Below are 14666 nucleotides of genomic sequence, written 5' to 3' on the forward strand. Positions count from 1 at the left end.
AAGGACAAACATAGTATGAACTCACTCATAAGTGGATACTACATGGGAGGGAAGGGATGGCCAGACTGCAACCCACAACTCCAGAGAGGCTAGCTAACAGGAAAAGACCCTAGGAGGGACACTTGGATGATCCTGTGAAGGAGAAGTGGATGAGATCTACATGAGTGGACTTGGGGGGGTTGGCAGAGGGCAAGGAGTGGGGGATGAGAACATAGGGAAATGGGAAGGTCAAGCTGGAACAGGGACAGAGTGGGAGGGCAGGGAGGAAGATACCATGCTAGATGAGGACATCATGGGAATAGAAAGAGGCAGGATGCTGGGGAGGCTCTCAGGAATCCACAAGGTTGACCGCACCTTGGTCTGCTGGCAGTGGTCCAGAGGTTGCCTGGACTGGTCTGCTCTGGTGACCAGCCTAGCAATAACCTTGCTGTCATCATAGAGCCTTTGTCCAGTGACTAATGGAGGCAGAAACAGAGATCCACAGCCAGGCACCAGGCTGAGCTCCAGGAATCCAATTGATGAGAGAGAGGAGAGATACTGCAGGCAAGAGATGTTGAGATCATGATGGGAAGATGTGCAGAGATGACTGGCCACACTAGTGGAAGCCCATGAACTGTGGACTGGTGGCTGTGGAGCACCCATGGGACTGGAATAGGCCCTCTAGATATAGAAGACTGTTGTTTGGCTCAAATTGTTTGGGAGGTACCCAGGCAGGGGGATCGAGAACTGTCCCTGGTCTATAGGTAGATTTCTGGAATCTGGTGCCTGTGGTGTGACACATTGCACAGCATTGGTGCAGTGGAAAGGGGCTTAGACCTGCCTAGGCTCAGTGTGCTGGGCTTTGCTGACTCCCCATGGGAGACCTTGATTTGGGGGATTTGGGGATGTGGGGTGGCTTTGGTAGGAGAGCTGGGAGTGGGATGAGGGAGGGGGTCTGTGGATAGCATGTGGAATGAGTAGAAAATTTCTTAATAAAGAAAAATGAAAGAAAAGATAAATAGATAGATAGATAGATAGATAGATAGATAGATAGATAGATAGATAGGTAGATAGATAGGTAGGTAGATGGATGGATGGATGGATGGATGGATGGATGGATGGATGGATGGATGGATAAATGAATGAATGAATGAATGAATGAATGAATGAATAAATAAATGAATAAATGAATGAATGAATAAATAAATAAATAAATAAATAAATAGACTGGCCCAGCACACTCCATCAGTTGAAATCCATTTAAGTAGAATTCCTAAAATGTTGCACAGTATTTGTCTGTATAGCAACCTATGTTCCTTAAGCTTTGTTTGGAGTTACTGAGGGGTTCTTGGTAGGCAAGAACTCTACCACAGTGCTGTATCTTCAGTACCCTTTATCAGGGTTTTTGTTTTGTTTTGTTTCTTTTTTTTTTTTTTTTTTTTTTTTTGAGACACGATTCTCTGTGTAACAGCCCTGGCTGTCCCGGAACTTGCTCTGTAGACCAGGCTGCACTCACAGAGATACTCCTGCTTCTGCCTCTGGAGTGCCAGGATTAAAGGCATGCAGCACCACTGCCAGACCCTTTATCAGTTTTAAACAACATGACATAGAAAATGAATTTTACTCAGGTTACACTTTTTCTAGAAATATGTTTTTATTTTCTATAAGCCTAAATAATAAAGTAAAAACGAGATTAAAAAAAAAGGTTTGTCTGAAAAAGTGTAATTATATATTCTTTGAAATTAACATCCCACATTAACTAGCAACAAATTATTGGTTTCACAATTGCCAAGTCTTAATTTCTTCTCTAAATTCATAGACTTTATTTGTAGCTTAAAGAGTTTGCCCATTTTCATGTAGCTGTTAGGAGCTCTGAGGGCTTCCAAATACTTTGCCATTGTTTTCATAATAATACAGTTAAATGATATTGTTGTATTTTTGTAGAATTTCCAATTCCAAAATTTTGTTACTTTCCTCTTTTGTTAACATACTTTAATTACACAAAGGTTTCATTCTATACATGTTCATACACAAATAGACTATATTCTGACCGTATTCACCCCATTGGCCTTTCTTTCCCCACCTGACACACCCTACCTCATCCAACATAGTTCCCCCTCTACTGTCATATCTTTTAATAAAAATTCAGACTCCACATTTGAGAGAAAACATGCAGCTTTGTTTCCAAGTCTGGCTTATTTCACTTAACCTAATGACTTCCAGTGACTTGGTGATCTAATGCAGGGCAAGGGTTTAGTGAATATGTAAATGAAATAATGGCTAGAAGACATGTGAAAATAGAGCTAACCTCAACTGCTTAAAGGCATCTGCCTAGAGAACCAATACTTTTCTTCAATAAACATCAGGAACAGCCACCTTACTGTCCATCAGGCAGATTGCTGCCTCTGCAAACAGTTTCAGGATGTGAGCCATTTTTCAAAAAAATAAGAATTTATTTTAATTGTCTATAACCTGATTAATAATTCAAGCTTCCCTAATTTTTATACTTGCCCCAACTTAGGGCTGTAGAGAGACTGTGATATCTCTCTCATCAGTCACAAGAGGTGTTTCAGGTCTACATAACCTCCTTCCAGGTTGCTTTGCCTGCCCTCCACCATGCTACTGCTGAAGCAATTCCCACTCATGCTACTCTGCGTTGTACTACCATAACCAAGTGTTATCACCTAGATAATTGGTAAATAAAATGAGCTCACTCATCACAGCTCAAAACACTTCCATCTCAAGTGGAGGGTTCTGAAAATGGTTCATCCCATGGCAGAAGGTGGAAGGCCAAAGAGCAAGAGATTATACTTCAGAGAGAAAGCAGGACCAGCCTCATTCTCTCATTAGGTACCTAAACAGACATAAACAACCCACCTTTGCAATGAATCAGTTAATCTACCTGCATGAACTAGTGACCTCTCAAGGTTCTCACCTTTAAACACTGCTCCAAGACTAATGATATGTATCAGTGGGTAAAGGTTTTCACCACCAATCTTAACAACCTGATTTCAGACCGAGATTCCACATGGTTCAAGGGACACTTTGCTCAGCCTGGAAGGAGGGGACTGGACCTGCCTGTACTGAATCCACCAGGTTTAAATGAATCCCCAGGGGAGTCTTGGCCCTGGAGGAGATGGGAATGGAGGGGAGGGGTTGGGGGGAAGGTGGGGGCGGGGGCGGGAGGGGGGAGGACAGGAGAACCCATGGCTGATGTGTAAAATTAAAACACAAATATAATAATAATAATGATAATAATAATAATAATAATAATAATAATAATAATAATAATAAAAAGAAGACAACTGACTTTCATGGGTGTTCTCCTATCTCTGCTTGTACTCAAATTCCTGGGCACATGTACATGTGAGTACACACACACACACACACACACACACACACACACACACATACACACACACACTATTAAATAAATGAAATGTAATAGACATCATTGCAATGAAGACTAAAATTTCCACACATAAGCTTACAAAGCCCGTAACACCCGAGTTTTTCCCTATAATTCTGCATCTGGATTTTCAAAACTCAAATGAAAGTGGCTAAAATCCTTGGTCTTGAAGGAACCCGAATAAGTCACATTTGCCTCTCAGATGGTTTTCATTCATTTCTATAAATGTGTTTAAACCTTTCTTCATGTTCCTCAGAACTTAATAAATAATGAATACCTTTAAATTGTTGTCTTTCTTCTATAATGAACAGCCATGCAGAATCACAGCCATGATGAACAGAGCAGTTCCCATTTTTAGATAATAGCAGACTATATTTAGAACCTGGTTAGACTCTGATTAAACACAATGCCTCTTGCAGTACTTCCCCTTTTTTCTCACTGCTACTGAATACCTAGTTACTAATTGCAGTTTTAATTATACTCTCACGTCTCTCAAAGGTCATGAACCATTATGAGAGAGAGAGAGAGAGAGAGAGAGAGAGAGAGAGAGAGAGAGAGAGAGAGAGATGCCTGTTCACAAAATCCCCCAAATGTGTTGCATTTTTAGGAATCGGTGATTCCTAGTGGTTCCCTCTGCACAGTGTTTGAAGAGTTTCCCAAGAGATGAGGAAACCAGTGCAGACTTTACAAGAAGCATGGAACCCGGCTGAGAAATTCCAGTGAAATCCACTGTGGCAGACAGTCTGCCTGCAGCAGCAGTATAGAACGTCATTTCTGCCTGAAATTTGCTGTGTGTATTTCTTATACATTTCTGAAATTCAAAGTGTTGCATAAAAAACAAGAACCTCAAGAGATTCTGTGTTGGCGCTCAGTATTTTGAGCCAGCATATTGTAGAGTGAGGCTCTTTGAAAAGAAAAGGCTGTGAAGCTGAACCGTGGGATCTTATCCTGACTCACTGCCACTTTTGTATAAGCTCAAGGAAGTTACACCGCATCCTCAAGACCCATGTTCCAGCTAAAGGTGAACAGTTCTGGCTGGGCAAATGAGTTCAGCCTTTCCGGAGCCATCTGAGTTATGCTTACCCAGATTAGGTGTCTCTTTAACTTCTCCACTATGTTCTTGAGCGGGTATCCACTGTGATATCCCAGCAGAGCCTGCTAACCCTTGTGGAAGGCATCCTGGGGTTGCTACCATGTCTGTTCTGAAATGACGCTAGTCACAGCATTATGAGCATAAGATCCACTCACAGCATGTCTGATGATTCCTGTATCAATTTAGAAGAAGTAGAATGCTCTAAATGATATTGAGGTTGGAGACTCCAGTGTATTTCTTAAATTACTGATGCGTGATCCTAATTAGTCTTATTGATAAAAACCTGGAGTCAGATATTGAGGGTGAAAGCTGAAAGTTTAGAGAAGTAGAACAGCCAGCCACTAGAGACTTCTTACCTCTACAAAATCTCAGAACAGAATGGGGTGCTTGGATTCTGTCTCCATTTGCCTTATATTTCCTAGTGCTGGGATTAAAGGTGTGAGCCTCCCATGTGCTGGGATCAAAGGTATGAGATCCCAAGTGCTGGAATCAAAAGTGTGAGCCGGGCTCTGTTTCTTTTTTAGACTGGTTCAATCTCATTTAGCTCAGGGTGGCCTTGAACTCCTGATCTTCCTGCTTCTTCCTTCCAAGTGCTGGGACTAATGGTGAATGCCACCACTGCCTGGCCTCCCTGGTTAACTAGGGGCTAGCTCCTCTCTCTGATCTCCAGGCAAGCTTTATTTGTCAGAACACAAACAAAATATCATATACTAGAATGTAGTATCTTTTTCTTTCTATGAGTATACTTAAGAGCTCCCACTGTTTGGAGACCCGCAGCCAAACATTAGAGCTCAGGGAATCCTGCAGAAGAGGGAGAAGAAAGGAGTGTAGGAGCCAGAGGGGTCAAGATGCCACAAGAAGACCCACAGAATCAACTAACTTGGACTCATAGGGGCTAACAGAGACTGAACTGATGGGCAGGAAACCTGCATGGAACTGACCTAGGCACCCTGGATGTATGTTACAGTTCTGTAGCTTGGTCTTCTTGTACAAGAAAATTTTACAGAAAAAGAAACTCAGGTCTAGTCAATGTTTCCCCATGAATTCTTTATAAACTTCCTCTCTATGCCACTTTCAACTTGAAATAAACACTTAAGATATTACAGAATCGGAGGGCAGGGAGGAAGATACATGATAGATGAGGACATCATGGGAATAGGAAGAGGCAGGGTGCTGGGGAGGCTCTCAGGGATCCCCAAAGATGATCCCACCTTGGTCTGCTGGCAGTGGTCCAGAGGGTGCCTAGACTGGTCTACTCTGGTGACCAGCCTAGCAAATAACCTTGCTGTCATCATAGAGCCTTTGTTCAATGACTGATGGAAGCAGATGCAGAGATCCAAGGCCAGACACCAGGATGAGCTCCGGGAATCCAGCTGATGGGAGAAAGGAGGGATTCTGCAGGCAAGAGATGTTGAGATCATGATGGGAAGATGTGCAGAGATGATTGGCCACACACTAGTGGAAACCCATTAACTGTGGACTGGTGGCTGTGGAGCCCCCATGGACTAGGCCCTCTAGATATAGAAAACGGTTGTTTGGCTCAAACCGTTTGGGGGGCACCCAGGCAGGGGGATCGAGATGTGTCCCTGGTGCATGGGCAGGCTTCTGGGAATCCAGTGCCTATGGTGTGACACCTTGTACAGCCTTGATGCAGTGGGAAGGGGCTTGGACCTGCCTAGGTTCAGTGTGCTGGACTCTGCTGACTCCCCATGAGAGACCTCAGTTTGGGAGATGTGGGGATGCAGGGTGGCTTGGGAGAGAGGGTTGGGGGTGGGAGTAGGGAGGAGGGTGAATCTGTGGGTGGTATGTGGAGTGAGTAGAAAAATTCTTAATAAAGAGAAATAAAAAAAATTAATTAAAATAAAGAGTGCATCTGGCTCTTATAGGGAACCAGAAATTCTGTTCCCTTACCCACTTTAGGTAGCTGCCTGTTCAGCTCCAGGGCAATCTTAACCTTTGGCCTCTGCTGTAGCCTACAGTCATATCTATATACTCACAAAGACACACACACACACACACACACACACACACACACACACACACACATGTATATATTTATATAAAATTAAAAGTAAAAATAATAAAATATCTTTAAATTTAAAAAGATATTAAGAAAGAGAGACAAGATAAGTGCTTATTCAAATAGAGTTTTGGCAGGGAATCACTTACTATATGCTTACTTTATACTTGGTATAGTTTTACTTTAAGAATATGAACCACATGTACCAGAGTTCACAGATTACACAAAAACAAAACAAAGCAAGAAGAAATAAGAGTCTGGAGAGATGATTCAGTCAGTAAATTATTTGCAGTACAAGTATAAAGACTTGAGTTTGAATTTCTAAGTGCTCATGTAAACTATAGAGGCAAACATTTGTAAATCCCATGCTGTAACAGTAGAGTCCCAAGAATCCCAAGAGTTCACTAACCAACCAGTTTGGTTAAATTGGTCAACCATGGATTCTGTGAGAGATGCTATCTCAAAGACTAAATGGAGAGCTATTAAGAAAGACATTCAGTTTTGACTTCTGACTTATGCATATGTTCTCCATACATCTACATAAACACAAAGAGAGAAGGGGGAGGGAGAGAGGGAGAGAGAAAGGGAGTCAGAGAGAGAGAAGATTTAGGAATAAAAGAGCATAATATTTATTTCAAAGCAGTGAAAACTTTTCAGCCGTGATTGTGTGTTCTTTGTCATATCGATAAAAAAACTAATTAGAAAAGGTTCATACTTTAAAGAGCAACCACAGATATATGTGTCTAAGACATGTAACTCTGAATTGTATCTTCATCCACCAATTTCCTCTCCCTCAGAATAATTGCTAAGGCCCTTCAGAACCGAGTACTTTTCTTGGGTTCTGCACTCCAAGGTTCTGATAATGGAACCATCCACTGCTTCAATTTTAGGGCTCCTTGACAAGACCTCAGTCTCCTAATTTCTCCTTTTTTTCCCCTGAAGTTAAATGATCCCCTTTCCATTCTTTTGAGAATTAGGTTGTACTGAGCTATTTATAGATCATGTAAGTTCTGATCTACTGATATTAATTTATATTTTTACAGCAGACTCTTAAGAAAGGCTTTATTCTATGCCAGTACAAGTCTAAATCACTGGAGAAGGCCAGAGACATCTACAGAGTTGTTTCTTTCCCCCTCAAAAGACATCATCATTAGTATTCCATCTTACTCAAGCTAAGCCCATTGGTGATATTGTCATGTAATTCTTGGAAGTCTGATGGGTCCCTTCTACAAAAACCCACTTAAAAAATCTATAGGCAGCAAATCTGGGCTTTGATATTGTCTCCTCTCTTAGGTCCCATGAACTTCCTCTATCTCTCCAGGGATGTTTACAGAAGATGGTCCTCTGAAAATGGACTTCCTGACCACTCCTTCCTGAATCTCTGAAATTAGCCACAAGCAATGTTCAGATTCATGTTTCTCCTATAAGAATGCTGATATTTTAATGGGTCTAGCTGAAACCAACTGTTAGATGTGAATCCAATCATGGATGCTTTAACTAGGTATAATGACATAGACAAAAGGAATGAATACCCAAGACATGAAGAAAGAGTACAATGTTTGTTACAGCTCACCACTGTGTAGAATGGTCCAGTATATTAGTCAGAGTTCTCTAGAGAAACAGAACTGATAAAATGATTATATATTATATATTATAATATATATAAAATCCTTGTGTGTACATATATATATATATGTATATATATATATATGTATGTATGAATATATATACATATATATTTAATAGATTAGCTTATAGGCTGTGGTCTAGCTACTCTAACAATAGCTGTCAGAGGATGGGAAGTTCAAGAACAATCTAATACTTGTTCTGTCCACAAGGCAGGGTATCTCAGATGATCTGCAGTATACACCAGACTCCACTCCCAAAGAACTAGGTTCTAATATTGGAGAAGAAATGAACTTTTCAGCAAGAGTGGGGGCAAGCACGCAAAGAACAAGCACTACTTTCTTCCATGGCCTTTATCTAGATAGACTGCTACCAGAAAGGCTGTGGCCCAGATTTAAGGTGAATCTGCCCACCTCAAACTATCTATTAAAAAAAAAAATCTCTCAAAGGTATACTCTGAAGCTTAGTTTTTAGTTAATTCCAGATGTTGTCAAGTTGACAACCAAGAATAACCAGTTCAGTAACTGAAAATTATTGTAAATAAGTAAACAAAAACCGTGAATGTGAATATTTGTTCAACATGTCATACCTCTGAGATAGAAGCATAAGTGTGTCCCAGCATTTGAGCTTCTTGGCCACCTGAAGTAAAGACTGCTGAGTCCATTCAGAACAACTTTTCTTTCTCTTTACTCACAAGTTAGTGAATAGGAAGCTAGCTTGGATCTTGCTGCAATAAACAATATTTATCTGGATAATTTTGAAAGTTAATTGCAGAAATTATAATTACTTTAATGATATATTTTAGTTTCTTTTGACACAAAGAAATAATTTGTTTATAATAAAACAAATTTGCTGAGTAGAATTTATTATTTCTGTATAAGTCATTTAAATGAGCTTGTTTACAGTATTTAGGACAACACACACACACAAGAGAGACACAAAATATTTCATCAATTCTTGTGAAGGATATAATTTTCCTGATGTAGAAATAAATTCTCACATGTGACTGAATTATATCTCCTTGTTGATTTTGAGTTTAAGGACTTATTGATTTGGTTTTAAAAGGTTTAACTGTAGTCTTTTGCTGAGATTAGAATTGTTCTTATATAGGCATATCTATTGTATCCTCCCAGGTATAAGTGCTGGTTGTAAAAAATCTTACTTATTTTGAGGATCCTTCATTCACAAATATTGTTTTGGTCTAGGAATATATGAATATGAATATTTACATTCAAGTTTAGCTCTATGCTGCAGATATTTGATCATTAGCCTCAGGTAGTTGTTACTATTTTTATTCTCTGTACACAAAATGGTGCAAACAAGTGACTTTCCAACTCTGAGTGTCTCAATCTGTTTCAGCTACTATAACAGAATACCATATACTGGGCAATTTATTTACAATGGAAATTTACTACTTAGTTTTGGGGGCTGGCAAGTTCAAGATCAAGATGCAAGCAGATGTGGATCTGGTTAAGGCTCTTTTTGTATGCTTCAATGTTAAGAACTTTCTGTTTTGTTCATATGTAATAGAAGAGCAGAGACGTGAATGTCTCCAGGATTTTAAGAGAGCATTGATTCATTTCACAAGGGCAGAGACACAATAACTTCAATAGACCTCAACTTTTAGTATATTAGACAATAAGTTCCAACATATGAAATTTGAAGGACACATGATTCCAACCAGTGTCCTTCAGTTATTTGATATGTATGAGGTGTACTAAGAGGGACTGTGACAAGTAGAGAGTGGTTACTCAAGCCCATTTCTAAGGCTTTAATAAGACACAGAGAAAGGTTTACAGAAAAGTGTGATAAAGTACAGAAAAAAATTGTTTTAGAGAATCATGAAGACATCAAAGAAAAGAAAGCAATGTTTAAAGAAAATAAATTCCTGTAAAGAACTTTAGGGATTGGTAACCTACTCAAAATCTCAAAGGCTAGCAATATGGTGACATATTGCCCTTTATGTTATGGATTGTAGTCTTACACTACTGTTCAGGCATCTGGATTTAGGATGATTATAGGTCTAGGTGTTGATTCCTGTGTTTGTCTTTGTTGGGTGGGTATTTTGTTCCTTGCTTTCTGTTTCTTCTCTGGTCTTCTAGGCTAAGTAGCCAAGGGTTCTAGTGACTAGTGAGTCTTTAGGTTTCATAGGGTGTCTCCACTGGGGTTTTCCCAGACTTGGGTCTCATGACCAGGTATGGCCTCTGGTAAAGCCAAAGTCTTCTTGGATTTCTGAATCTGGCCTGGCCTCCAGTAAAGTCTGAGTCCTCTTCTGGGATACTTAGAACCAGCCTGGCCTCTGGTAGAGCTGCTGGGACTATTTTTCCAACTAGTGTGTACTGTGTCTAGGCCTGTGGTGTCTGTTCTTCTAAATAGTGTGTACTGTAACTGGGCCTATGGGGTTTGTTCCTCCAACTGGTGTGTACTCTGTCTGGGCCTATGGAGTGTGTCAGAGTTCTGGGGAATGGCTGACCACTGGGAGGATGATGAGGTGGGAAGGGTTTGGCAGCAGTGTGGGTCTTGGGGGAGCAGAATCCAGGGAGTAGCAGCAGTCCAGTTGGCAGGCAGGTCACTCACCCACTCATCACTCTCCCGAGGGCTGCACCAGAACAGAGGGATTCCTCTGGGGTTAGGACAGGACTCAGCAGGAGTGCCGGTGTTGAGATGAGAGGGTGTGGGCCATAGGACATAAGAATTGCTCACCAGTTGTGGCCGATGTGATCTGTTCCTCAGTGGAAGAAGTCAGCTGGGGCTGGGGGCAGTAGCTCAGCAGCAGCAGGTCCAGCGACTAGTTGTATTTATGACAAGCACGTTTTATTCTAATCTCATCAATGGTCAATCTGCATTTCAATTTTCTCTCAAATGCTCAAATTACAGTTAAAGTTTTACTCTCTCCTAATGATAAAACAAAACAAACAAAAAATGGCTTTGGAAAAAAAATTGACAAAATATAGTCTACTAAGAAATTTGTAATATATGAGAAAAAAGAAATTCAAGGAATGATGTTAAGGTATATCTTGAACACAATCATGTAACATAAATAGTATGCCCTTAATAATTTGACATTTTTAATACTTATTTTGAAATTATGAAAAATGATAAATAGTGGTCAGCTAGAGGCATTTAGTGTTTACTATGTGATTTTTATTTAAATTTTAATTATTAGTTATTGAACATATTAATCATAGTTTAGAAAACATGGAATCATTTTTATTACTCCTGAACATTTTCTCCATTCATCTTTTTTTAATTAAACTTTTAAATAAAATATAATCACATCATTTCCCTCTACCCTTTTCTCCCTCTGGTCCCTCTTATGTATATTCCCCCTTCCTGTCTCTTGAAATCGTGGCCTCCTAAACAGGCCTTGAAAAAGTACAACACCAAAAGACAGGCTAACATGGAAGGAGGAAGTCTCATGGGGCCCCAACCATAGACAAACAACTACAGGAACTAAGGACTGCTGAGGTCAGGACAACCAGCTCCCTAATAGTTATCCAATACCAAGTAGCATCCCTGAAAGCATGTGCTTACAAGGAACACTAAACAGACTGAGCAGGTTGCATTTATACTAAGTGATTTTTTTAACTAGGTCATGTAGCTAACTTCTCAGCACTTTAAGCTATCTTTGAATTGGAGAGTTAATTGTTCCCAAGGAAGAAGTTTACTGGAGGAAATATCCCTTAGAACCACAGCTCATATAAAGAGACCTAAACTGATTAGAAGGGGCTCAGTTTATAGCAAGGACCACCATCAGAGAGCAAAGTTCTTTTGAGATACAACGTTTAGTTTCCCCACACCCATTTTTAAAAATGATAAAATAACATCAGTGCTTTCAGCATGAATTCAAAAGGAAAACATGTACATTTTCAGTATAATTATTTAGAAAAATGTAATATCATTTAATAATGCAAGGTTCATTGTCACTGTGTTCTACAGTGCTATCATTTACTAATCATTGGAAGCTTGAATAACTTTGAAATACAGCAATAATAGCTTATTTTTATCTTTTTCTTTCTATTTTCAAAAATGAATCGCTGTTTGGTTGTATTTGAGGAAAGATGCAATTCCTTTTGGCCAGAGTTTTTGTCTTTGGAGCACTCTGGGACAAATGTGGAAGGACAGAGTGGTGATACATTACATTACAATTTGTATTCCTAAGAGTGTTCTCTTTTTTATTGTATTATTTTTAAAAAGGAAAAACAAAACAAACAAACTAACAACACAAAACAAACAAAAAACAACAACCAGAATTTCCCTTGTCTAGGAAAGATCTGCCTATGACCAGATTTTCTTTCTTGATTAAAGAAAACTCATTAAATGCCACTAACAAACCAGATTATATTACATTTTGTTAAAGTCTCCTGAGCCTTTAATCTAGTTGATATACTGAAACAGAAGCAGGCATCTATCTTTAAAGAGAAGCAGACTTCCAGTTCTCTCTCTCTCTCTCTCTCTCTCTCTCTCTCTCTCTCTCTCTCTCTCTCTCCCTCCCTCTCCCTCTTCACCCCCCCCCCCCGTCTCTGAAGGAATGCCCTGTTTGGATTCTGTAGCCTCTGTGTCACATGGGTGTTGGTTGACTCACAGAAAGGGTCCCTGAAGAATGCATCTGGTTTAGGTGAATGGCTCAGAGAAGTAAGCTTAATGAGTAGCATTTGACCTCCAAAGTGATAGTGCCATCTTCTCCACTATGATAGAGTGGAATTCTACCAGAATTTCAAAGAAGAGCTAATACTAATATCCCTCAAATTGTTCCACACAATAGAAACAGAAGAAACAATGCTAAACTCCTTTTTACAAGGCTACAGTTACCCTGATACCCAAACCACACAAAGACACAACAAGGAAAGAGAATTACAGACCTCATGAACATTGATGCAAAAATACTCAATAAAATACTGGTAAACTGAATCCAGGAACACATAAAAAAAATCATCCACCATGTTCAAGTAGGCTTCATCCCAGAGAGGCAGAGATAGTTCAACAAATAAAAAAAAAAAATCTGTCAAGGTAATCCACCATATAAACAGACTGAAAGAAAAAAAATGCTGAAAAAGCCTTTGACGAAATCCAACAACCCTTCATGATAAAGGTCTTGGAGAGATCAGGAATATAGGGAACGTACCTAAACATAATAAAGGCAACATAGAGCAAAGCAACAGCCAACATCAAACTGAATGGAGAGAAACTCAGAGTGATTCCACTAAAATCAGAAACAAGACAAGGATGTGCACTCTCTGCATATCTATTCAATATAGTACTCAAAGTTCCACAGCAATCAGACAACAAAAGGAGATCAAAGGGATACAAATTGGAAAGAAAGAAGTCAAATTTTCACTATTTGCAATGAGATGAGGGTATACATAAGTTATCCCCAAAATTCTGTACTCCTATAGTTGATAAACATCTTCAGTAATGTGGCAGGATACAAGGTTAACTCAAAAAAAAACAAATCAGTAGCCCTCCTATATACAAATGATAAAAGGGCCAAGAAAGAGAAACATCACCCTTAACAACTGCCACAATAACATAAAATATCTTAGGGTAACTCTAACCAAACAAGTGAAAGACCTGTGTGACAAGAACTTAAGTCATTGAAGGAAGAAATTAAGGAAGATATCAGAAAATGAAAAGATCTCTCACGCTCTCAGATAGGTAGAATCAACATAGTAAAAGTGGCAATCTTACCAATCTACAGATTCAATGCAATCTCCATCAAAACCCCAACACCATTCTTTTTTTTTTTTTAACATGGAAAAGACATTTATTACCAAGCTATAAATTATGAGGCAATAGGTGGGGTAGGGAGTGGCCAGCAGTCACGTTTTGGGCATCTGCCCTTTCTCTCTGACTTCCTGGGCTTGTATTTGGAGTTCCTCATCTAGACGTTCCTTCACACAGACAACCTTTGACTGCAAGTAGAAAGAGCCTCCCACGGACTTATCATTCACCTTAAATAGGTGTTCATAATTCTGGACCCGCTCGGGATTCAGCTTGAAGACATTGAGAATCTGCTGGGCCTCTTGAAGGCTGAGGCCAGAGAGGTTGGATGCACCTGCAGACTGGTGCCCACCTCGACCCCAAGCATCAGCCGCTGCCTGGCTTGCTGCAAACTCCTGCCTCAGGGCCCGGGCAAAGGCTCTGCCCACCACCTGCACACCCATCACAATGATCTGGACCAGGTACTTGGCCATGGAGGGCCATGGCGGCCACTGTGCCTCAGGAGCACGGGCGCCGCGTCCCAACCCAGGGGCACCAGCTCATGGGCTGCTGGTGGGTCAGCAAACAAGGGAGACTGACCCAACACCATTCTTTAGAGGCCTCAAAAGAACAATTCTCAACTTCATATGAACAAAAAAACAAAAACTAAAACTAAAACCAAGGATAGCCAAAACAATCCTATACAAAAAAAAAAAGGAACTTCTGGAGGAATCATCATTGCTGAGTTCAAGCTCTTATAAAGCTATCATAATAAAAACAGCTTTGTATTAGCATACAAACAGACACAGGGATAAATGGAATGGAATTGACATTAATCT

General features: G+C 40.0%; 1 protein-coding gene across 1 annotated transcript; it reads right to left on the bottom strand.

Annotated features, from left to right (window-relative positions):
• Window positions 1–13946: 13946 nt before the first annotated feature.
• LOC118594416 (mitochondrial import inner membrane translocase subunit TIM16-like) lies at window positions 13947–14321 on the bottom strand. The gene has a single exon (XM_036204256.1). The coding sequence runs from the start codon at window positions 14319–14321 to the stop codon at window positions 13947–13949; it is 375 nt and encodes a 124-aa protein (XP_036060149.1).
• Window positions 14322–14666: the final 345 nt, after the last annotated feature.

The sequence above is a fragment of the Onychomys torridus genome, chromosome 13, assembly GCF_903995425.1.
Source record: "Onychomys torridus chromosome 13, mOncTor1.1, whole genome shotgun sequence".
NCBI lineage: Eukaryota > Metazoa > Chordata > Mammalia > Rodentia > Cricetidae > Onychomys > Onychomys torridus.

Excerpts from the sequence above, each read along its gene's own strand:
- LOC118594416 (XM_036204256.1), bottom strand. The coding sequence starts at position 14,321 with ATGGCCAAGTACCTGGTCCAGATCATTGTGATGGGTGTGCAGGTGGTG.